The sequence below is a fragment of the Zalophus californianus genome, chromosome 16, assembly GCF_009762305.2.
Source record: "Zalophus californianus isolate mZalCal1 chromosome 16, mZalCal1.pri.v2, whole genome shotgun sequence".
Taxonomy (NCBI): Eukaryota; Metazoa; Chordata; class Mammalia; order Carnivora; family Otariidae; genus Zalophus; species Zalophus californianus.
In genome coordinates, this window is record NC_045610.1 from 59,544,282 (window position 1) to 59,569,305 (window position 25,024).

Genomic DNA, 25,024 nt, shown 5'->3' on the forward strand with positions numbered 1-25,024 from the left:
GAACCTTCTCTGAATCCCAGATCAGGAGGGAAGAAATGTTTCATCGCTTAAAAAGAACTCCAGTCCCAAGAACGTAGTCTTCTTAGTAAAAACCCATGACGGAGCAGTGTCCTAGAGCAATGACCCGAGCCCACCTCCCCTGGGCCCCAACCCAGTGGCTTTTCTGAGTCCATTCTTCGAGCTGGGACTTCTCTTGAGATGGTCCTGGCACATCCACCTGCCGATTCTGGAATCCTGGGCGTCTTTATCTGTCACTCTGGCTTCCTGGTGCCTCTACCCATTGCTTCCAGTCCCATTTCACTGTGTGGGACCCCAGATGACAGGCAGCTTGGAGACCCTCCTGGGTGTCTCCTTTGCTTCTTCTGTAAATAGTCTTAACACCCGGTCAAACCTGGTGAGCTTGACGGTGGACACTTCTGCCCCTCTCCCCCCACAACCAATGAATTTCTGAGGGCTCTGGAGTGTTCTAGAGTCTTCAAGCCACACTCCCAGGCCACCAGAGCCCGCATGCTGCACTTCACTGTCAGCCCACAGAGAACCTGGGGCCAGCCCACTGCGGCCCTTGTCCTTCTTCCTCAGGCCAGTGAGGACGCTTCGGTGAGACTGTTGCTGTGAGCCCTCAGCTGATCCTTGTGCGAGCAGTGCTGGTTCTGTGCCCGTCCTGGGCCAGGAACGCAGTGGTTCAGACGTGGACTCCGTTCTGAATTCCATGCTTCCTGACGTTCTCAGGCCTGGTCAGACAGCAGGGGGTGTGGCTCTTGGGTGAAGAGGGCATCTGGCTCCTGATGATCGTCCTGACCCTCCAAACATGTCTGTCTACCACTTTGCCTTCCGGTGCCAAGCACTCAACGGGAGTTCAGGACACTGGCAAAGTCAGGCACCCCCAGATTTTTAGGAAAACTTTGAGCTTTCATAGTCCTCAGGAAAGCAGGATGGGAGGCATAATAATCCAGCCTAAATGTGGCTCAACCAGACCCCTGTCCTGCTCCAGGAGGGCACAGAGGGAGGCCCTACTGGTGGGTCCCGCGGCAGATCACCCCCAATGTCCTGCCCCTTGCCGGCCTGTCACCTGAGTCCCTGTGTGGCCGATCGCACAGGGACAGGAAGGCTGGGGGGTGAGAAGCCAAGCCCCCGCCCCGCAGGGAGACTGATCCTGACTGTGAGCAGGGCTGCCATTCCCTGGGATGGGGACCAACTCAAAGGGGCCCCAGGGCATTGCCGGCTGCACGCAAACCCCTCCGCGTTGCCGGGTGGAGTCAAGACACGCAGCTGAGGGCCACCCCTCCACTCAGCCTCCGGGGTTCTGTCTTCAAGGAGGACCGGCTTCTGCTTGGGTCCGGCGCATGTGAGACCACTCAGTTGAAGCGCATTATGGACGGCAAGGCTCCCGTGGGGGCCTCAACCTTCCAGTGTCTCCACGGTGGGGGTGGGGAACTCTCCTAATCACCCTCACTTTCACCGAAGATTGAGTACCTCTAGCCCAGGCGCTCCCTCACTGCTTAGAAACTAAGTAATAATCCAGGAAGTGGCCACACCCACTGTGCCCGAAGCCTGTCCACGTGGTTTCTGGGTGCCCTGTGTGCTTGGGAAGGCCCAGGCGTCTTGCCAACTGTGTGGGTGGGGTGGGCGGCCCCAGCGGAGCTGGGACATGAGGGGGCACTTGGCATCCAGGGCGGTGGGCCTCTAGCGGCCGAGGCTCCTCCAGGGCCCGTGTCCGTGCTGACCGCCCCTGTGGCCTCCCCGAGGTCCTGGGCGCCTTACCGTTAGTGTAGGGGTTCGCAGTCTTCTTGTTGGTCATGACACGGGCTGTGGCATTATTGACCTACCCGGAGAGAAGGAGGGGGAAGGTGAGCGTGAGGGGAGTGTTGGCCTCCCTGCAGGCGTCTGACCACCCTGGTCCTGCTCTGCACTGTTTGTGCATGGCCACATGGAGGGGGGCTGGGGGCTGGGAGGAAGGCCCAGGACAGTCTCTGCTGCCCGCCTGGCCCCCCACCCTGGCCTGCCCTCCTCCCAGGCCGCCCCTCTCCACTGTGCTGCCCCCCCACTCCAGGGAGCCTTGGCCACCACTGCTCCCCCAGCCCCCGGCTCAGGTACCATGTCCGGCCCGCTGGTTCTTGCCCTTCATGTGCTGCTCCCACAAACCAAGCCCCAGTCTCTCTCTGGCAACCCCAGGCCACTGGAGAAGCTAGCTGGTGGACTCTCCACAAAGTGCTCTCAGCCCAACTGACAGACCGGCCCCCAAGACATTCTGTGCCCTCGTTGGCTGCTGAGGCCTTCCCAGTTGTGGGCACCCCTCTCATGGGGGTGGCACGCCATTCCCGAGGCCAGCAGAGAGTTCCTGATGGGACCCCTCGGGAGCAAGGCCGATGGGAGAGGGGGCGGGCGGGCGCCAAGGGGGTGGGTCCCATCTCAGATATCTAAGACCCTCCCCCTGGAGGGCCAGGCTGGGGTGTAGAAAGGCAGTGGGGGAAGGCCTGTGTGGAAGGAAGTAGAGAACAGGGCAGGTGGTGGAACCCGGCAAAGGAGTCGGGCTCATTCTGCCTCTCCCACGTGCAGTGTGAACCCCTGGACCTCAGGTTGCATCCTCAGGTGCCCACTGGGCATGAACCACTGGCCGAGGTCAGGGCCTCCAGGACCCCTTCTGCTTCTGGAAGCCCTCCCCGCCCCCAGGCCTTTCCACTTCTCTTCTGCACTTGCTGCGGACCCCCTCCCCTCTCTGGCCACCCCTCACTGCCCTGCTTGTCCAGGAGCCCAGCTCCCAGATACCCAGAGCTGCCGCACTGGGACGGGGGGGGGGGTGGGGAGCCTACCAGAAAAGGGGCAAGGGGGGTTGAGAGGGGGCCCCTGACCTCCTCTGTCTGCTGCTCCGCGGGGCTAGGTCCCTTCCTGGCAGCTGGGGAGGGGAGGACAGGGGGCGGCTGCTGCTCCCTGGCGGACTAACAGCACCTCCCAGCTGGGGGACAGACTGAGCTGGCTGTGGTCCTTGGAGCTGCCAAGCCTCAAACACATGATTTTCGGGGCTCCTCCCAGGGTCTGGCTGATTCCCAGATTTGGGGAGCCTCCTCCAGAAAGCAGAGGGGGGGGCCCTTGGGTGCCCAGGAGGGCTGGCAGGAGATGGTCTGGGCTCTGGCCTTGGCGGGGCCCTGCCCTCCCCGCCCTGCCGCCCTGCTCCGGGGACCCTGGCCCGGCTCTCCGCAGGGTGGCCGAGGGGCGGGGGAGGGGGACCTGGGCGACAGTGGCGGTTCTCAAGGGCACGCCCTGCGCAGCGCACTTATCTGAGCACCTCAATTTTCCGTCCCTCTACGATCGTCCCATTCAGCTTCTCCCGGGCTCGGTCAGCATCTGAGCTAGTTTCAAAAGTTACAAACCCAAAACCCTGTGAGCGGAGAAGGACAGACACGGAGAGAGAGGATGAGAGGAAGGAAAACATAGGAGGAGTGGGGGGGGGCGGGACAGTGGGGTGGGGGAGAGGGTAGGGGGAGAGAGAGAGAAAGAGAGAGGGACTGAGTCAGGTGAGTTGAAGGAGAGGTCGGCAGCCCAGAGGCCTGCCCTGGTGCCACCAGCAGGATGCCCAGGAAGGGTGGGGCCCCAGGCGGGGGCAGCTGCTGGCCTGGCCCGAGCCCGGCCTGAGCTGACCGCCTGGCACCTCCCAGAGGACAGGCCAAAGCGCCAAGAGAGATGTTAACCCGGCCAAGGGGCCAGGACTGTCACCCTGATGCCCCCTGGGGGGGCAAGGGGGGCGGGGGGGGGTCAGGACCTCCTGGGGACAGCCCCACCCCCCTTCCCCTCAGGAGCCTGCATGGGGGTCTTCCCTTGCCTGAGCAGGGAGCAGGGCTGGTGTTTGCCGGGCCCCCTCCCGCGGCCCACCCTGCAGCCGCGCCCCCGAGCCTCGAGCCTCGGGGCCAGCTCTCGGGCAGGCCAGCAGGGGGCGCCCCCCGGAGGAGCGGCTCGGCGGGCGGGGCCCGGGCCCGGGCGCAGGCAGAGAGGTCCCGGCAGCTTGGAGAGAAAGGAGCGCAGCAGCTGCGGCACCAACACAGGCGGCGGGGGCGGGGGCGGGAGGGGCGGAGGAGCGGGGAGTACAAGCACCCGTGTAGCTCAGGGGTCCTCGGGCGCGAAGCTCTCCAGGAAGGAAACGCACATTTCACACGTTAGCCTGGCGGGACCTACAGCCGGCGCTGTAATGGTGGCGGCCTCTGGGCGGCACCCACCTTGGAGCCCCGCTCGTTAAAAATGATCTCCACGTCTAAAATTTTTCCGAATTGCTGCAGAGACAGAGAGGGGAGGTGGGGAGACAGGGGAGGGTGGGTTAGGAGTGCCGCCCCCCCCCCTCCCGGCATGCCTGCTTCCCAGGAGACCCTCACCTGCTGCCCGGTCCCACCCAGCCCTCCGCAGGGAAGAGGAGCGGCTCTTGGTGTGGCAGGGTCTGGGGACAGGAGACCCCTCCCCACGTTCTCATGAAGAGAGCTTTCCTTGCCTGTCTAAGGGCCAAGTGGGGGCTGAGAACCGGGGAAGGGGGCAGCCTCCCCCCGAGTCCCTGCCTGGACTCTGCCCCAAGTTACGGAGGATCACCTCTAATTCACCCTAAAGGGTAAAGGACTATGGATAGGTTCTTCCCAAACGGTAAGGTACTGGGAGGGGGGCAGGAGCCCCTGGGAGAGATGAAGTGCCGTGGAGGGACCGCATACAGCCAGCAGCCTGTGTTATCCGGGGCTGGGCTGTGTGGGGTGTGGAACAGCACTGACCCCAAACCCCTCTACCTGTCTGGGATGTGTTGGCCAGCAGGCCCCGATGCTGGGCCTGGCCCCTTCCCCCATCACTGGCCCAGGACCCCCAAGGGCAGCCCTGGCTCTCTCACTGTCACAGGAGACCGTGGACCTGTGAAACCAAATCCCTGCAATCGGGTCCCCAGCGGCCTGTCCTGAGGCCTCCAGTGTGTGTAACTGACGGGTGTCAAAGGGGGCAGTGACATGACACGGAGCAAGACAGCACTGCAATCCCAACTCTGATGAAGGCTGAAACAGGGAGGACGGTGCCCTGGTATGGGGACAGGTAAGCTGACATCCCAGTATGCAGACAGGTGAGCTGATGCCCTGGTGCGGGGACAGGTGAGCTGACGCCCCGGTGTGGGGACGAGATGAGCTGACGCCAGTTGGTACCCGTTGTATGGGGACAAGGTTCCCGGTCAGGGTGAGCTCTGTAAGGCTGCTTTCAGTGGGGCTCCAGGCTTGAGGAGGCTGGCAGCAGCCTGGCCCAGGCAAGAGGAGCTGAATCCTGATGATTCCAAATCCCATCAGCCCCTCACTGTGTCTAAGCCCCACGTGCAATGGGGCCTGGCCTCCAAGAAGGGGGGTGGCTATTTGGGGTGAGGTGTGGGTGCCAGGGCCATCCGAGGCCACCCTCAGGGCACCTCCCCTTTGATGGATCCCATCTGGGCAGTGGGTGGCGTGAAGGCAGGGTTGGGTTCAGGGGCCAGAGCCTGCCTAGCTTGTGGCAGGGGTGAGGGTGGGCACCGTGCCGGCCGTGGGGAAGAGGGTACGGGGTGCGGGAAAAACCGTGGGCCAGGCGCACGAGGCTTCTGTGACCGCTCTGTTCTCGGACGCACAGCCTGACCGCCGCCCGCTCCCCCCCCCCCCCCCGCCCGTGGGGCAGCCCAGCACGTAGTGGGCCTCGGCCCCGGCGTGCCGCTCAGGTCAAGCGGCAAGAAAGTAGCCACAGGATGTAAGGCCTGCCCTGCAGGTTCTCATGGCCACACAGCAGCTGGCCCAAATCCTAAAGCACAAAATCTAGGAACCGACTGGGAGAATCCAGGGAGCCAATCAGCCTGGGCTGGCTTCCCACGGCTGAAGCATTTGCCCGGAGCCCCATGGACACAGGCGCAGAGAGGTGCAGTGTTCAGCCCCTCAGAACGCAGGAGCGGCAGAGGACTGAGCTGCCCCTCCAGGTGGCCTCTGAGGGCACATGGGGTCTGGCACAGGCCTCAGCCCCGCGGGGACCCTAAGAAGCCCCGAGCACAGGTGGGGCGGTGTGGGGGGCAGATTTCTGGCTGCCCATCCCGTGGCCTCAGGGCAGGGCAGGGCTGGTCCCAGGAGGCTGTGGGATCCTGGGGGCGCAGAGCAGGGGCGGGTGGGAGCCGGGGGGGGCCGCACACACTCACCCCGAACATTTGCCGCAGGTCGGGGTCCCTGAACCGGAAGGGGATGTTGGAGACGTGTAGCCGCTTGGGCTGCTGCTTCTCTGTGGGGTCGGAGGGGTGCAGTGGCTGGCTGTCCGTCTGTGCCGCTTCGTCTGTCTGCTGTAGGCAGAGCACCGGGCTGTGAGGTGCCCCTCAGCTCCCACCCCGCGGGAGGGGAGGCTCTAGAGGCCAGGTCCCCCAACTCCCTGGACCACCCCGTCCTGGGGCTGGGATCGGGGGGGGGGTTCTGGGCGGATGATTCTCACTAGGTACCGCCTCGCAACCTCGGAGGTCCCACCGGCAGGCCTCTGCACGGGCTGCGCCGGCCGCCACCACGAGGCAAGGTCTCCGGGGCTGGGGGTGTCTCCACTCCCCCGGCTTGGCCCTGTCCACAGGTCTGACCTTAACGGTCCCTCAGCTCCACCGACTACTACGATCATCAAAGTCCTGGGTGTGCCCTTGGCCGGACACGGTCTAAGTGCTGGGAGCACGGGGGACCCGCGAGGCAAGGACCTCTGAGCCCACAGCCCCCGTGAGGACGAGGCCAGGACGGGTGCCGAGGCCACAAGCCTGTGAGGCTCCCCTGGGTGGACTTCTGCAGGGACAGGCCGCCATCACCACCCGGCTGGCCGTCAGCCCGGTTCTGTCGCTGCTGAGCCGCCGTGCCACAGGCATGCAGCGGGCGCTCGGTCAACGATGGGCCGAGGTGGCCACTCAGTCACCGTGACCCGGACGCCGGGTGCTCACGGGGACACACCAGCACCGCCCACCTCCAGCCCCGAGGCTCGTGCTGGCTCAGCTCGCTGGCGCGGCCTGTCGAAGTGCGAGTGTCCGGGAGTGGCCCTTAGCCGTTGACAGACACGGCAGGTGCACAGGCGGCCCGGCACCCACGCCTGGGGCTCCTCCGGGGCTCCACTCTGTCCCCGTGTCCCTGGGGGGCAGACAGGCTGAGAACGTGCCTTTCCCTGCTCCTTGCTCGCCTGCCCCAGTTCCCCACTCTTCTGTCAGCGTTTTCTTGGGATCACGTCCCTGGCCCTCTGCTTGGACTTGGAGCCTTGTCCAGGGTCTGCTTCTGGGACGGTGGGACCTTGGCCGGGAGCACGAGGCGTACCCCGGCTCCAGCACAGCAGTCCCGAGTGTCTCCGACACGCCTGGAGAGCAGGGGCGGGAGGCTCCCCTGAGGCCCACGCTGGAATTTGTACGAGGGCAAGTGCTGGTGGCCGTGGCCCCCCACGTGGCCTGAGAGCACAGGCAGCTGACCGGCAGTGACAGGCCGGCAGAGGGGAGACGCCCAGAGTCCGCTTCCCTTGGGTCTCGGAGAACCGTCGCGTTGCTTAAGCCACTCTCTGGTGGGTTTCCTTGCGGTCCAGCAAAGGAGTGCTGATGGGCACAGCAGGCCTCCTGGAATTAGGGCAGGTGAGCAGGGCCAGGCCACTGTGCCCGAGGCCTCCTCCAGGCCGAGGAAATGGAGCCCAAAGGGTGGCTAGTGGCAGGAGGTCTGTCTGCGGACTCCTGAGTGGCTGCCCTCAATGGCCATCCGTTCATCCTCTCTGGAAGGAGGGGCCTGTTCCCCTATTCCGGCGCTCAGCCAGGAGGCCTCTGACCAGGCTCCCAGGCAGCAGATGCCAGAGGTGAGGGGAGTGGACGTCATCAGCTCCTGGGCTGGTGAGAGAGGCTGAGCACCTGCTCAAAGGTCCCTAACACTCAGGTTTGCACTCCTACGTCAGGAAGCAGCAACGGTGTGCGGTCCCCGGCATGGCTGGAAGCCACGGTCCTCTTGTTCACCTGGGGCGTGTATGACTTCTTCGGGTGGGGTGGCCGTCCTTTGAGGGGTGGCCCTGGTTCTGACGAGTGTGTGTTCTCGGAGTCCTCCTATTGGGCTGCCAAGTGATGCCCGTCCCAGGCTGGGGCTGGAGGTGATGCAGCACCTGGGCCCGGAGGTCACCAACCAGCCCCAGGAGCCAGATTACTGGAGCATCCATGGAGGAACCGCTGGTGGGTGGGGGTGGGTGGCAGGTCCACGGAGGCAACACCGGGCAGCCGCCTTTGGGTGCCTCAGGGACACCCGGGAGCTCCTCCTGTGAAGCCGGGGACCTGCGAATGCCCAACAGCCCCGCCTGCGCCCCCGTTTTCCTTCTCCCTTGGTCCCGCTCTTCCGTGCAGAGAGCAAGCTTGCGCTAGACCTCCAGAAGCTCGTCCGCGCCCCTGAATCCAAGCAGAACCCACCGTGCACCTGCTGACTCTCCCACCCTCTGGTTACGACAAAGTGTGGCTCTTCCCGTGCAGTGGTCAGGGTGCCCTCTGTCACCATGCCCCCACCCAGTGCATCTCATACACCCAATCCCGCCGCAGCTCCTGGGTGCAGGTGACTAAAGGAGTCACCCTGAATTTGGGAATTCAGTCCGAGAGGGGCATGTAATGCTGACGGCGGACCAGCAGAGGGCAGCGGTCAGCTCGGCCAGCGCACCCGGAGCACCCACGGAGCCCCGGGCATTGGGGGCCGTGGGGGGCCGCTGCCCAGGCAAACGTCCGGGCCTCCTGGGTTTCCCTTCTGCTTTGGGCCCACTGTGAGTCTCCACGTCCGGGGGGGGGTCCCAGCACCCCCCCCCCCGTGCTGCAGACCCCTCCATGGAAGCCTTGGAGGGGAGCCAGCTGAGGGCAAGGAGGGGGAATGGGGTGTTGGGGGGGCCCTGTGGAATGAATTGTAAGTGGGGCCAGAGCACAAGCACTCGGAAGGAGCCCCCTCACCCCCCAGCACAGCTACGGACAGAGGCAGATGAACGGGTTCTGTGACTGTAAAATCGTAAGATGTGTGGAGAAACCCCCAGTGTGAACAGACGGGCGAGGAGGGGCAGGGATGGGGAGGGGGCCGGCCTGTGGGGCCTTTCCCTGGGACTCCCCTTGTCTTTCCTCTTTCTCTTTTAAAGTAACCTCTGCCCCCAGTGCTCAAAGGCAGGGAAAAAGAAGACAACAGTGACCTACCCTACCCCCCACCGGCCTCAGTCACCCCTCCCCTCCCCCAGCTGGCCACAGGGGCTTTGCTTCCTTGTCCCTGTCACCTGAGCCATCATGCCCCCTCCCCCCACCCCCGTTCAAGGCCAGGATCCGACCCCTGGTGGACCAGGGGCAAGGTCCAGATGTGTCCAGCGCATCCCCCACCGTCAGAGGAGCCTACAGCCCCCCGTGCCTGGGCCTCCCCGAGCTTACTCGGCACAGGGAGAGGCCCAGAGAGCCCTGGGCAGGGGCTCATGGCTGGGGGGTCCGGTGGGGGCTCGGGCAGCAGGATGGCCTCGTGGCTGGATAGATCCAAGGCTTGCTGATATGACAAGAGGAAGAGATCCTGGAAATGTTTCTCTGCAGCCCCTCACGCCTGCTCCCCCAGAGGCTCCTGGACACGCATGTAATGACCATCCCCCGCTCGCCAGACGTGGCTCAGCTCTGCTGGGTGGCCAGTGCGCCTGGGGGAGGCCATCTCCACGTGTGGCCTCGAGCCGTCTGTTTATGACGATGTCTTTGTCATAACGGGCAGCCTTTCCTTGGGCAGAGCTGTGTGCTCCCACTTCGGACTCTGAGCGACAGAATATTCTAAGAGCTCTCTGCCGGCCACGCACCTGTTGCACTGATGCTGACCGAGGGTGTCGCCCGCTTGCCCCTGGCCGGCCAGCATGGCGGCGGTGCACAGCCGGGTCTCACCCCCGGTGGCGGGGGAGTGGGTGTGGGGGCTGGGGGGTGTCTTTCCATCTCTTGCACTGTGTGGCCTTTGGTCCCCTGTGCGCTGGCACCTGCTTGCTGGGGAGGGGAGAGGCCCAGGGGACAGGCCCTGGGAGGTTCAGGGCGCAGAGGAAGAGGGGGAGAGTGGGAGTAGCTTCTGAGCGTAGAAGCCCCTCTGGCTGTCCCAGGATTCGGGGAGGACAGGTGGGTGGGGAGAGCACCTGCAGGGGACCTGCGCGACCTTGAGCGAATGAGCACTCTGGGGAGGTGGTCCCCAGTCTGTACCCGTGGGTCCCTGCACAGTAGTGAGGAAGGCCCCGATCCATCAGCAGCTGCTGTCCCACACGGCACCCCCCGCCGCTTCTGCCAGAGATGACGAGCAGAATCCACGCGCAGGAGACAGCAGGTCTGGACAGAAGCCGTAACCCTCACCACCTGCTGCCCTGTACCGTCCCACCTGGACCCCAGGCTGCCTGGGTGGGGAGGGCCGAGAGGACGCCTCGGTGAGCTGAGGAGCCTTCATGCAAGGATGGGACAGGGGACAGCTGACCCGGTGCGGAGGTGTTCAGCTTTAGCTGGGAGCACCGGGCAGCTCCTCTGGGAAGAAGGTGGCTACTGGAATCTTAGAGCAGGATGGGGTGCCCTTGCCCTCTCCGGCTCCTCCCGAGGGGGGACACCCGTGCTTGCAGCGATACCCAGGCTCTGAGCGCCCATGCCATCCAGTGGTGGCCAACGTCTTTGCCTGGGTGTCTTCGCGGCCTCTGCGTCTCCAGATGAGCCTGCAGGGGCTCATCTGGCCCCAGGCATGGCCAGGAATGGTCTCTCCTCTGTATCCCCGGATGGAAGACCCACAGACCCCGACGAGCTTGCGGGACTTGAAGAGACCCGGGCTGGTCAAAGGAAGGGCAAGGCGGCCCCGTTGACCAGGCTTGGGGCGCAGTTGGGTCCAGGCGCTTTCCTCAGGAGGCACTTGGCCGGAGAAGTGAGACTCCCACCTCTCAGTTGGGACGAATCCTTTCTGGGACTCCTGAGTCCCCTCCTGGGCCCATATTCTGTCACAGGCATGGAGGCCGCGACTGGCCCCTGTTGACTTTTAGGTCCCTGCCGGGTGGGAACTGGTGGCCACACCACAGGGCAGGGCTGGTCATCTCTTCCCTGTACCCGCCCGCGCCCCCCCAGTGCTGGTTCAGTGCATGGTGCACGGTAGGGTCCCCCCGACCGTCGGTCGAGGGGAGGAAGGCTTCATGCTCTTCGCGGTTTGGCTGCACCTGGCACTCCGGTGTCCAGGAGGTCTCCCGGCTCGTTCTATGGCGTAGGCATTCGCTGTTGCTTCTCCCCCATGGCACCTGCCAGTGTGACCGCCTTGTCTCCCGCACTCGATCCAGGGCAAATTCCCAGCCTCACCCTTTGTTCGTGAGGAGGCCTTGTCATGGGAGGTCTGGACAGATACACCCTGTCCGCCGGAGCCCTTCCGAAGGACGCCGTCCACCGGCCGTGATGCGGTCCCGCCGAGCGCTTCCGGCTCTGCTCTGAGCACACCCACGCCGTGGGTTTGAGGAAGCCAAAGCGGAGGCAGAGCGGCCCCAGAAGTACAGTTCGGCTCCCAGTTCGATGGCCCGCGGGCCTTGCTTCTTGCAGCTGCAGGAACCCCGGGTGGGGGTGGTCTACGGGTCTACGGGAGACTCCCCACACTGGGACGTGGGGAGTGGAAAGGTCTGACTTCGCTGGCGGCGCTCCACGCAGGGTGGAAGGGCACCGGCTGGCCCCCACATGAGGGGCCGGTCCAGCCCAGTGGGCAGCTTGGGTGGGCTCTCTCCCCAGAGAGCTTGGGGGGCTGCTATCCACACAGGGAGGGTGGGTAGTATCTGGGTCCCCACGGCACCCCGGGAGCCAGGCCGGAAGGGCGGCTGAGGGAGCACAGAGGGGGGCGCCCATCGGGAGGCTGCTGGCCTCCTGCCCAGCCCCAGCCAGCCTGCACTGGGAGGGAGCCAGCGGGGGACAGCCGAAGGCCAGAGGCCGAGGCAGGGGTGGGCGCACGCAGACGGTGGGGAGGAGGGCCGGGGAAGGGGTGGGGCCAGCTGGTGGGTCCCAGGAGGGGCTGCGTCGTGGGACGCCCACTCCAGCCGGCCGCCCCTCGCCACGCTCCTCTGCTGTCCGGGAGCCTCTGGGAAGCGTGTGGCTCAGCACTTTCTCCTTGGAGCCACATTACAACCACATAAGTGAGGCTCTCTGATTGGAGAGCAGCCAAGCAGGTAGATTACGAGTGATTAGAAATGATCGCCGTGCCTGCCACCCGAGACACGGGAGGGGCCCTGAGCCTCCTCTCCCGTCGCCCTGCCCCCGCCTGTGCAGACACCCTGACCCAGGCCACACTGTTCCCCCCACCTCCCAGGGACGGGTTGCTGGCGGCCCAGCTGGGAGGCTCCACTCAGGGGGTCGGGCAGCCATCGGGGTCACCGGCCACCCTGTGCCTGGTGTTAGATGAAGAGCTCCAAGGCGGCAAGGACCTGCCTGTCCATCTCGGAGGCCCCCGTGCGGGCCCTCACTGCCCCACCAAGCCTCCCCTCTGGGCGGGCACTGCTCCCTGAAACTCTGGGCTCGTGGGGCCCCTTACCGGCACTGTCTGGGCACCGGCGATGGGCTGTGTGCTGGCCTCGGTGCCCGGCTGCTCGGGGTGGGTCTGTGCTGGTGTGTACAGGGTCAGGCCGTGCTCCGGGGGGACCGGGGTCTGGCCCGAGTAGTCCTGCGTAGGATGTGGAGGGGGTGGTGCGTACTCGGCAGGGATGCCGTTCTGTGGCGGAGGGGGGTACTGGGCAGGGGGGTAGGGCTGGGCCATCGCTTCAGGCGGAGCCGTGGCGTCCTGATTGCCCTGCCGAGGGAAAGAGAGCAGGCTGGTTAGACGGCTGGCGGACCTGGACCCTGCCCCCTTCCAAGAGCTTGCAGGCTGGAGCGGGGGTTTCCAGAAGCATGGCCCAGACCCTCTGGGTGGGGGTGGGGGACTCCCCGACATGGGGCACCAGATCTGAGCCGTTGGAGGTGCCTGGGGAGCCCAGGCTTGAGACCACCGATGCATACTTTCAGACCCACATTAAGCTCGCGCAATTTTAAGAAGTAACACCATGTGATCCCGTGGACCCTCTACCCAGTTGATCCCGTCAAGATACAGAACGTGCCGGGCGCCTGGGTGGCTCAGTTGGTTAAGCGACTGCCTTCGGCTCAGGTCATGATCCTGGAGTCCCGGGATCGAGTCCCGCATCGGGCTCCCTGCTCAGCAGGGAGTCTGCTTCTCCCTCTGACCCTCTTCCTTCTCGTGCTTTCTATCTCTCATTCTCTCTCTCAAATAAATAAATAAAATCTTTAAAAAAAAAAAAAGATACAGAACGTGCCAGCAGCATGGGGGTCCCTTAGAGCCATGCCTTCCTCCCTTATGAAGGCTTCAAGCCCCGGTTTTTCCCATTGGTAAAGCAGGAGAAGGAGAACATCATCACAGCCTGCAGGGAAGATGATCAGAGTTGGTCCCACAGAACTGGGAGCCTGGCACCACAGGGCCCCCATCATGGCCCCGAAGCTGAGGTGCTGTCTGTGGGGCATGGAAGGTTCCAGCTCTGTCTTGAGACCCCCAAGCAGATCTCCAGAAGACCCCACCCCGTCCCTGAAGGCCTGCTGCCCCAGGGGCTTTTAGAAGCCAGGGCCCTGGGGTAGGGTCCCAGCCACGTGGCAGGGCAGAGGCTCTTCCCATGGGGCGCTTGGACCCAGAAGCCTCACCTGGGAGCTTGTCGGCAATGCGCACCCCAGACCTCCTGCAGCAATCTGGGCACCTGTGGGAACCCCCGCTGTAGCCCTGGGAGAAAGCCCCTCAGCCCCAGAGAAGGGACAAGGGTCCTCATGCTGTCGGGGGGGTGGAATAGGGGTGGGGTTCTGGCTTCTCCACTTGTTGTTCCCCATTGAGGATACATGCCGGGAGGGAGGGCAGGTTAGCAGCAGCCCCTCTGAGCAGGTGAGGCACTCTCTGACCTTCCGAGGGTGTCCTTGGGAGACAGTGTCCCCACCATCTGGAAGGACAGGTGCCATCCCTCACTTGAGTATCTCCCCAGTGTGGAAGGACTCTTGCACAGACGTGGACAGTCTCACCAAGGAGGAACCCCACGCACTCCTGCGCTGCCCCCGTCACCCTGGCCTTGGCATGTTTTGAGGTCTGTTTCCTTGCCCATGCCCCAGTGAGATGGGGGCTCCTTCCAGAGAACATGCCCGGTCTTGCTCTGTTCTTCATTGCTTACTACTTATTCACCCCACAACTGTTTATCACGTGTCTGGGGGGGGCAGTGCCAGGCCCGTGGCTCTGGCGGAGAGTGGAGCGGGATGGGCAGCCCCCAGCCTCTGTGGGCTCTGCCGTCCAGGGCAGGAGTGAATGCAGACAATTACCCAGAGCATGAGGTGACCTGAGAGGCCTGGCCTCCTGAGGGTGCTGGTGAATGTGCACAAGACCTGGGCTGGGTGTTCTGCCTGCAGCCCAGGGCCCTGTCCCCCACGGACCGACCTGTCTGCCTGCCCAGCTCCCCGGTGGCAGGAGGCCTGAGGCCAACTCTGCCAGGGGCCCCAGCCCTTTTAAATCCCCAGAGCTAGCCCCTGCTCTCACTGCCCCTAAATCCTGGGGTGACCCCTGACCCTGCTGAGCGGTGGCCTCACGAGCAGAAAATTCTGTGCCACCCTCTGTCTGCAGAGCCCGAAGCTGGGGCAGCATCTGAGCTCCAGGCAGTGGGAGGGAAACACGTGTGTGTATCACACACGCTCATGAGTGCACACCCTTTGCTGGACTGCCCCCCCCCGCCCCGCTCCAAAGTAGCCCACAAAGTCCCATTACCTACTGGGCAGGAGAAGGGGAGGGTGCAGGGTGAGGAAGGGGTGGGTTGGGGGAGGTGAGAGCTGGTGGAGGCGGAGGAGGCCCCGGGGTGGGAGGGACAGAGGCCAGGGCAAGGGGTGAGGGAAGCCGGAGGGATGAGGCAGAGGAGGAGGGTAAGGGAGAGGGAGCTGTCAGCAGCCTCGAGAGATCAATTAACTGATAAATATTTGATTAGAACCTACACCAACTCACATCTTCCCAGGGCCCCCACTTCCCCCCTCTTCCAAGGCTCAGGAAGGAGGGGCTCTTCTATCTGCTCGTTCCCACCCCACCACCTACCCCTCCCCAGCGCCCTCTTCCCTGGGTCCCCTCGGGACTAGTGACAGCCGCCACTCCCACCGCGGCGGCTCCCCGGGCTGGAGCGCAGAGCCCAGACCGCAAGGGAACCTACAACACAACGGTGGGATGGCAGGGTGGTGGGTTTGGGGCTCGAGTGCCCGTGTCTGAAGGGGTCTGGGTTGGGCAGGAGGCAGCTGGGAGATGGGGCATCCGGGGCCATTTGGGACGTGATAATAAATCAGCACATCTGAGCATAGAGAGCTCTCTGCCTTGCACACTAACTCACTGAATCCCCCTCCAACCCACCAAGCGATCAATAGCGCCCATTTCACAGCTGGTCAAACTGAGGCACAGGGACCGAGTGACTTGTCAGGCAGATACAGGAGGAGCGGGGATAGCAGCACAGATTGCCTGGCTCTCAGATCTTCACCTCTGCTCCTGAACGCATGACTGTGGCCCTTCATGGGGGGCCTGGGGAGTGTGAGGTTTCACAGCTCAGGGGCAGAGTTAGATAGAGCCTGGGATACACAGGGAGGGCTCCCCTTAGCCACCGGGTGGCCCTGGGTGACCATTCATTGTCTTTGAACAAATTCCCTCATCTGCAAGAGGTCATCACCGTGCCCGGACAGAGAAATGCAGAATAAAACCTAGCTAGTGTGATCTGGTGGGTCCTGGGGGAGATTCTCATCACCCCTGTGTGTCTCCTCCACATCCACGCTGGAGGTGGCTGTGCTCAGGTGAGTGGCCCGCACCCTGGCTGCACATCCCACGCCTGGACCCCTCCCCAGGGCAATTGAGTGGATTTACGATCAAACTTCCCCATGAGGTTCTGCCGTGCAGCTCGGGCTGAGGGCCCCTGGACCAGCCTTGGACGGAAAAGCAGAGGGTATCAGGTGCACCTGAGGGCGTGAAGTGCTTCATCCTCCTTCCTCGGTCTGCGGCGGCCAGAGTGGAAGAGAGGCTTGGGCTCTGCGGCATGAGCCAAGCAGACTCCTCCTGCTAGGCTGGGGCCTTGTCTCAGCTGGCCTTGTTTCAGAGCAGCTTGTGAACATATCTGGCTCCCCAGGGGACTGGAAATTCCCAGAGCACGAGGGCCACTCACTCACTCTCTGCTCCCATATCCCTAAACTCAGCACAGCACTTTGTTGAACTCAGAGAAGAGTCTCAATGCACATCAGATGAGTGGATGTGTGCATGGATGGATGGTGGATGGAGGGATGAATAGACAGATGGGGGCCTCCAACATCTACAGGAGAACCCCCTGGACCCAATGGCCCCTTCAGCCTACACACCCAGTTCGCTGCTTCCCTACAGAACAAAGTCTCTGGAATGAGCTGCCTTGATCTGCAACCCCCAATTCCTTTACTCCCGCTCTTTCTTAGCCCCACTCCAACTGGCTTTCCCTGGCACCATTCCCTGAAACTACCTTTGTCAAAGTTCCCACGTCTGCCATGTTGAAAACCCCACCGGACCTGGTCCCTCAGCAGCACTGACCCCTCTTTCTAGAAACGCTTTCCTCTCTCGGCTTGGTCACACCACTCTCTGTTGGTTCTTCTGCTTTACCGGACGTTCCTTCTACATCTGTGTTACTGTTACCGTTTCCTCACATTTCCCCAACCTGTAGATGTTGGGGGCCCCCAAAACCCAGTCTTTGGACCCTCTCTGATGTGGCTAAAACTAAGGTTCTTAGTTTCAATTTAAAAATACCAACGGCATGTTGACCATCCCCAAGTTGTGTCTCCATTCTGGACTTCTCCCCAGAATTCCAACTACAGCCAGCCGTCTGCGCACCTAATACATAATTCGAGCTTGACCTACCCGAGGGGACTCCTGCTTCCCTCCTCGTTGTCGCCATCAAATCTGCCTCCCTTGAGGTGCCCCCGCCCACAGGCCAGTGCTCAGCCCTGCACCTGGGGTGACCCCTCTGTTGTTGTCCATTCCAAACAGTCAGGCAGGAAGTCCCATCCGCTCCACCTTTAACATGTACCCAGAACCCAACCATCTCGGCCAGCTTGCTGCTCCCACCTAGGTCTGACCCCCATGACTTCCCCCAGATTCTGCTTCTGCCCCTGCCCCTACAACCAGTCCTCTCTGAGTAAAATACAGAGTGCCAGCATGGCGCCCTGGCCCTGCATGACCTGGACCCTCTCCTCCTGGGCCCTCATGTCCTGCTTCATTCCCCTTGACTGTTCTATGCCAGGCATGAGTGTCCCTGCTGCCCCTTGAATGTCCAGTTCTGGCCTCAAGGACTCTGCGCTGGCTGTTCTTTCTGCAGGAACACTGTTCACTGCATACCCCACAGCAGTCTCACTTCCTTCAGCGTCACCTTCTCAGGGAGGCCCCGTTAAAATTGGGGTGCCCCCACTCTGCACTCCCCATCCCCTGGCCCGGCTCTGCCCTCCTCCATCTCAGAGTCCCGACATGGCCACCACGTCTTGTCTGCCTCCTGCCCCAGAACATCATCTCTAGGCAGAGTCTGCCTGGTGCTGAATCTCCAGCCCCCAGAGCGTGGTGACACGCAGGAGGACCGCGACAGACACGCACCTGGCGGATGAGTGAGCATGTCGTGACAGCGGTCACCAACAGTGCTATGTGTGCCCCGAGTGCCACTGCAGGGAGTCCCCACAAGCCCAGAGGCAGGACTCCCCACGGGAAACCGCAGACAGCCCACTCCGTGCCCCTTTATCTCCCGTTCGTTCACCGTTCCGCGGGGCAGGTATTTCGATGGCAGTTTTTACAGAGGGGAAATGGAGGCACAGAGGCAGAGACCGATAACGCCTGCCTGGGGCCCCAGGGCAGGGGAGCACACAGACGCGTTCCATCCCACACCCTCCACTGCACACGGGCCAACTGCAGAAGCAGGGCAGGACGGCACAAGGCGAGTCTGGAAGTGGAGGGCGGAGGGCGGCCCGTGCTGTGCGGGAACTGGCCCCTTCCAGCTTCTCTGGGCTCACGAGTGCAGACTGGGAGCATCTCTTTTCAGCTCCAAGTGTGGTGACCTCACCTTGGCAGCTTGAAATCGGCCAGAGTGGGAGTATTTACACCCCGAGAACTGGCGCGTGCTACCGGTCAGGGCTGGGTCTGTCCCAGGACAGGCAGCTGTTGGACGCCAGCACACCGCCACCTGACCCCCTCATCACTCCGCGGGGTGACTGTCAGGGCTGCCCTGGGGGCCGACGGCGGGGCACAGAAGCAATGCCAAACATGACACTCCGTAAAGCGAGAACTAGGTGCAGCCCAGGCAACATGTATGCAGCCCCTCCTCCCAGCCCGCATTTAAAGATGAGTCAGGTGCAGTCTGGGTCCGCGAGGAGTTTCTGGCCCGGCAGAAGCCAGCCGCTCCCAGAAGGCAGTAATGGATGCTGGAAGGTGGTAAGTTCCAGAAAGATCCATGTTCATGCATCTGGCAGAGGGTAACCGAGGAGGGCAGGTGTCGCGCGTGGCTAGCCTCGGTGGGGGGCACAGGGGCTCTCTGAGCGGCTTCACCTCGTGTCCGCCACCTGTCCAGCCAGCCCGGCTCTCCCCTTGTCTGAGAGGTGACTGGCGTGGACTGCACCCCTTGCCCTCCAGTGTTCGGAGGGAGGAGAGCGAGTCCCCGGGAGGCTGTCTCGGGCTGGCTCTGCCCTGGACCAAGGCGGACTGGACCTCCTCTGCAGGCGGCCTGCTCCAGGACCCTCCCTTCCCGGTTCCACTCGCTGCTTCCTCCTCACCCCTTTGGGAGGCGGTGGCGGCTCTGTCACCACCAGCTGTGGGGTCCTGCACGGTCCCTGGCAGGCCCCCTCCACCCACCGTCCAGACACTTCTGAAAACAGTCTCCCTGTAAATAAAGTCACCTGGAATTACCCCAGGGAGTGAGAGAGCCACTGATACCCTTTCGGATCCTGATGATGTGGTGCAGGATGCAAGAACAGACCAGGCAGGCATCTCTGCAGGGCGGGCCCGGCCGGCCTCTCAGGGATGCCCCCCGTCCTCCCGCTTCGCCCCTGCCTTGTCTTGGCCCCTGCATTCTGCAGCCCTGCCTTTGGTACCAGGACCCTCAACTGCTGAGCAGCACTGGGCTCAACCTTGCCTCTTGGTCTGTGGAAGGGGGACAGGAGGGGAGGGTCTGGGTGGGAAGACCCTCATCTTCAAGAGCTCAAGCTAAGAACCTCCCTTCCCCCACAATGTCTGCCCACATCCCCCGGCCCAAAGCATTGTCTGCCCCAGCCTGAATTCCCAAGTCCCCCGGCCAGTGTGTTCCCGTCCTGCCGGGATGTGGGTCCCAGGGTAAAGGTGCAGTGATGGGCTGGCGGAATGCCAGGGGAGCAGGGGGAGGGGGAGGGGGAGCGGTAGCTGATGGAGCCCCGCCCGGACCCTTCTGTCCAACACAGTCCCTCTGGCTCCTGCTGCCCACGGTCCCTCCAGGACAATCAGGCTAATTGCCTCTTGGACTCCTCACCCCCAGGAAGGAGGGCGCCGCATGCCCCAGGCCCGAAGGCCAGGCTGCAGGGGGAGGCTGGCGGCAGAGGCTGGGCAATGAGCCATCTCTCCACCTCTGGGCGAAGCCAGCTTCCAGACAGTGCGGAGGAGGCGGGCAAGCAGAATGACCCGCGCGCAGACCAAACTGTGAGGGTGTGGTCGGCCCGCCCCACTCCGCCCCGAGGTGTCGGACCCTCCCCCTCACAGCCACGGCCCGCACATCTCTGTCTCCAGCACCTGCTGAGCCCCGCCACCAGGCACCAGGGCACACCGAGGTGCACAGGCTGGGGTCTGCCCAATACCAGCGGTGAGCAGTGCCTGCCCTCAGTGCCCTGCAAACTTGGTGACCTCCTGGTGACCTAAGAGTTGGGGGTCACAAGCTGCATCTCACAGAGGGGACCCTGAAGCCACAGGCCACGTGGCGAGGGAGCAGGAGGTCTGAGACACTTGCAGCATGGAGTGATCGTTACATGGACGTGGGGAGAGGGCAGTGGGGAGAGGGGCCCGGGACAGATGCCGCTGCTCATGCTCCCTGTGGCCGGAACCATGATGGGGTGGACAGATGTCAAGATCCCAAGCCTGGGCCACAGCCTGCTTGTCCACAGGCACACGGCATGTGACAATTCACGGGGCCACGAGAATGGGAGGGCTGGTTTCCAGAAGACACCAGTCCAGAGAGCCCTTTGTGAGCATTCCTGGCCCGGCCCCCAGCTCTCCCCCGGTTCCGTGCAGAATCAGTGTTGGCAGGGGAGGCGGGTGGAGCTGGGGCTGACCTCCAGCAGGCAGGAGGTGTGGTTCAAGTCCCTGGGGCCTCCAGTGACAGCTGAGCCAGGGACCTCATGGCTCTGACCCCCCATCTGGAGGGAGGTTCCCCACTGCCCCCCATCCCAGGCACATACACGTGAGCCAGTGGCCCACATCTCTGACCGTAGGTGACACTCAACCTGGCCCGCCAGGCAAACTGGGACTCACATTTCTCTGGCTCCCTGACAGGCACCCCCACTGGGTTCTGCTCTCGACCAACGCACAGCCTCCTTCGGTCTTGGAAGAGCTCTGCCAGAAAGTTCTTCCACGTACCGAGCTGAAATCTGCCTTCTGGAAACTTCCACCCAGCACCCGGCTCAGCCTCGGGGCCTGTACAACTGCAGTCCACGGACTCGCTCTCCCATGGCCGACCCTCCAGGGGCGAAGAATCCAACATGCCGCACCTGTCACGGCTCTTCCCCAGCGCCGGTCCGGGAACGCGCTATGGTCGTTCCCTTCTTACAGGTGAGGAAACGCAGGTGAACGGCTCTGTGTGGGTGTGAATCCAATCCGACCGTTCCGAATGGTCACCCTGGCTATAGTGCCTTCCCCTTCTCAGGTGTGGGGGACCTGGCGGACACCCACCTGTTGAGAAGGAGGCTCTCTCTGGCCGGGCCTGCCCAGGGCGGCTGGCTCGGGGGCCACGGGAGAGAGTCTCCCGGAGCAAGGGGACCACTCGAGAGAATGCAGGCACAGAGCCATGGGAGAGCATCCGGATGCTCAGGGTGACCGGCAGGAAAGGGGGGGAAGAGTGGGAGAGACAGGAGAATTTTATTGGAGGGGATGGTCTTATTTTCATTTTTTAATGTGCCAACCATCGTAAAGTGAAGTTTTTGGGGAAAAAGAAGATGAAATTACAGAGAGGCACAGAGATGAAGCCGGGCCCACGATGATGTCAAGGGAACAGGCTGGATGCCCAGCGACGCCCGTCCCTGGCTGGATGCCCACCGACACCCGTCCCCGGCGAGCCCACGCGCCAGGGCTCTGCTTGTGTTCCTGCTACATGGCCTTGGTTCTGGGGAAGACGTCCTGCTGTGATTCCAGGCACACTGGGCAGGAGGGGTATCATGGGTTTTCTGGATGTCTCCAAGGATGGTGGAGCCTGGCCCTACTCTCAGGGGGGCCTGTGACAACCGGGATTCCAGAAAGGGACCCTGGCTGGGGGTGCGGGCGGGGCTGGCGTTCACGCATCTCTGCCAGTGGGGGTGCGAGCAACGGCGTGCGTGAACTTGATTGTCGAATACGCACAGACAGCCCACTTGGTGCCAGGTTCTAGGGGCCTGGGGCACACCAGGGAGGGTGGAGCCCGGCCTCCGGGAGCAGACACCCTCGTGGAGGCCCCCTGGGCATTAACTCAATTTGAAATGCATGATGTGATTTTCAGGAGCAGACAATTAGCCTCTCCATTGCGTTCAGCTCACGTTAACATTCGAATTTTCTGGCGGCCAACTGAGAGCAGAGGCTGGGCCTGGAGGTGGCTCATGACTCACAGAGGGGCTCCCCACGCATGGGAGTGGGGGGGGCACCGATACAGAAATAAACAGTCCCAACAGTTTTCGAGGTCCTGCCACCATCCCAGAAAGGAAGAAAGGGCTGCTCTGGGATTCAGCTGAGGTCACTGACGTGGGAGGCAGGGGGCGGACAGCCACGGCACACGGTTTTCTCCCTCAACCAGGTTCTTGCCTTCTGACTCAGTTGCTTTCTCAGCCCAGAAACAGGCTGCTGTTATGACTCATGGGCTCCTGACCCCAAGTTTTAGGGCTCAGGCAGCAGCAGGAGAGCGTCCCTGCCAGACAGGAAGAGAGGTGCCCCCACTAGGCCAGGAACGCTAGGGGAAAGCCAGGTCCGAGCAGCGGGAAGGTGATGCTGGGAGCCCTGGGGGGCAGGCTCAGTCCCCATCCCCATCCGAGACCCCTCCCAGACCCCTTGCTCCCCGTCCTGCAGATGCACATCAGAGACTTCTCTCCTGGACACTCTCATGCCTCCCTCCCCAAGTTCTTCAAGATGTTACCCCAGAGGTGTTCGATGTGTGGGGGGTGGGGGGGGGGTGTCCCTGCTGTCCAGCACCTTAAGGCCAGAGACTTTGGGATGGTACAAGAGGTGCTGGTGTGCCTCAGGGCAGAGCTGGGCTGCTATCACAGTACAGGCAACTGAGGTGGGCAGGGTGATGCTTTAGCACCTGAGCCCACTGGAACATTCCAGAACCTCAGTGGTAGGGGTGGGGTGGTGTGTGGGGAGGTGGAGCTCCAGACCATGAGACCCGTGAGGGCAAGGGCTCTTCATGAGTCCCCGGCCCCCTGACACAGTTCAGGCATACAGCAGGTACTGCTGAGTAATGCTGACGATTTGGGGAGTGACAGCCATTGGTTGAGGGTTTTTGAGAGCCCCGCAGTGTGTTAAGCAGTAAAAATGCGTTATCTCATGGAATGGTCAAATGATCTGTGAACGGGCATTCTCCACCAAGGGAAGAAACCCGGTGGGAAATTACTCACCCCCGTGCACACAACCAGCCTGCGGCAGAGCCGGGATCTGAGCCCCGGCCCGGCCGGCTCCGGGACCACGGGACACTGCCCGCCCCGTATGGACTGCTGTCCGAACGGGAGCAGAAGGGGTGTGCCCTCCACCCACGGCCTGTAAGAGGGTCCCCAAGCTCCTCGTGCTCACCTCCTGCCCCAGGACTCCAGAGCTCTGTCCCTGCTTCACAGAAGTCAGTCTAACCAGGTCACCAGCCAGGGTTTCCCCAGCTTCTGAGCTTGACGCTTCCCTCCTGGGGGCTTGCTTCTCCCCACCTTGTGGGGAGACAGTGGTGTGCTGGTGAGTGGTTAACAACTGGCTCTGGGGGTATGTGTGTGGTGATGCGGAGAGCCCTGCTTTGTGGCGTCTACAGTTCCCATGGTGTGAAGCTACCAGCATGAAGTCTCTGAACGCAAAAGCCTCGTATGAACGCCTCCAGAGACCCTGGGGAGGGGCCTGGGGCCTGGTTGACCTTCCTCATCCACGCAAGAGGAGGTCTGGGGAAGGCCAGCGACATGGCGCTAGGCGTGACGAGGGCTCTGCGAAGGGCTGGGGCAGGGGCTGCAGCGGGTGGGGGGGGAGCAGAAGTCGGGGTGTGGGGGATGGCACTAGGCGTGATGGGGGCTCTGTGCAGGGCCGGGGCAGGGGCTGCGGCGGGGGTGAGTGGGAGAGCAGAGGTTAGGGTCAGGGTTGGGGGGGGGGGCGGAAGGAAGGAGGGAGCAGGGCAGTGCTGCTTGCTGGGAGGGACGGAGGCTGAACCCACCTGAGAGACTGCTCCCACACCCCCCGCCCCTGCCCCACCCGATCCATTCTGTCCCCTGGCAGCCACTTTACTATCCTTTATTAATTAGGCCTGTCAGACGCCACGTCACACTCCATATTACTGCATTCAGGGACCGTTTGGCGGAGGGTTCTGCAGCCACTGGCTCTCAGAGGTCCCTCCTCATTTCCTCATTCCCTCTCTGGGAAGGGTCTGGGGCCCAGGCGGCCCCGACGCCCCGTCCCTGCTTTGTGTCTCTTTTACCACTGTCCCCAGCTGCTCATTTCCCAGTAAGGCCTCAAGCCTCTTCCTCATTGCCACTTTGGAGACTGCGGGTGGGCGATGGGGCCAGGTCACCCTAGCAACCTGCAAGGTCTGAGCCTGGAGCTCTGTGCACACCCCCGCACCCCAGAACACACGAGGCTTCCGTGGGGGCCCAGCCTGGGTTCCCCCTGAGCCCCCAGCACGAGGGCCCAACCCCCTGGGACGTCCTGGGCACCCTGCCTCTCTATGGACATGGCACGGGGCTGGGGAGCCTGGAGACACTTGTTCCGGTCTCCCCGCCGAGGTCAGGCTTCTGTGTCCGCACCATGAAAGCTAGCGGTGCTGGCCCAGAGCTGCCCCGGTGCCAGAGCAAGGTGCACGGCGCCAGCTAGTGCCTGCAAAGCAGCGTGCTCCATGCTCCGTGCGCACTCCATGCTCCCTCTTGTGCGTGCTTCTTATGAGCTCCGTGCGTGCCCTGTGCATGCCCTGCACCTGCTGTGTGTGCTCCGTGCAAGCGCCACGTGCTCTGGCAGCGTGCTGTCTGGGGGCGAGAACTTGGGACGGAACGATACCCTACCATCTTACCATCTTGCAGCTGAACTGTTGGCACTGCCCCTGTCAACCAGTGCGGCTGCAAGCCCAGGGCCTGAGCATTCCCCGAGACTTGGCCGCCGCCAACGGAAACCATGGGTCCTTCAAGGGTGTGGCAGACACACCAGCGTGTGAGCCCTGTGCTCACCCCAACTCCAAACTAGAGTGGTGAGCACAGCGGCCCTGGGCCTGGTTACTTCACGCAGTAGGAAAGATGCCACAAAGAGAATTTTACAGTTTTCTCGCTTTTGATAAGTGTATTTTAATAAAAATCGTTTCCCTCAGAAGGCTATGTATTGTAGGCACTTAGGATCATTTTCTGAGAAGGGGGTCCTAGTGCCTCACTGGATGCTAAGGGGGCTCAAGGAACAAGAAACAGTAAGAACCTCTGGCCCTGATGGACCCCAGGGGCCAAGAGATGTCACCCACCCACCCCCTAGAATGGAGCCAGCCACGCAGCCAGAGCCCACTGCCCCTTCGTCCAGACTCAGCCCCAACATGCTCCACTGAAAAGCCCCAGGCAAGGGGATGGATTTTCGCACGATTAAGCCGTAATTCCCTCCAAACCCAC

At 62.9% G+C, this 25,024-nt stretch overlaps 1 protein-coding gene across 9 annotated transcripts in view; it reads right to left on the bottom strand.

Annotated features, from left to right (window-relative positions):
* The window catches only part of RBFOX3 (RNA binding fox-1 homolog 3), a 403,727-nt gene that overhangs the window by 9,701 nt on the left and 369,002 nt on the right, over positions 1 to 25,024 (bottom strand). For 8 of the 9 annotated variants that reach the window (XM_027567994.2, XM_027568002.2, XM_027567998.2 and 5 more), the window contains 5 exons: positions 12,498 to 12,752; positions 6,155 to 6,292; positions 4,209 to 4,262; positions 3,284 to 3,376; positions 1,762 to 1,822 (listed from right to left, as the gene is read on the bottom strand). In XM_027567994.2, the coding sequence (XP_027423795.1) occupies positions 1,762 to 1,822; positions 3,284 to 3,376; positions 4,209 to 4,262; positions 6,155 to 6,292; positions 12,498 to 12,752 (601 nt within the window). The remainder of the gene's footprint in view (positions 1 to 1,761; positions 1,823 to 3,283; positions 3,377 to 4,208; positions 4,263 to 6,154; positions 6,293 to 12,497; positions 12,753 to 25,024) is intronic. The other variant, XM_027568001.2, reaches the window with a different exon arrangement.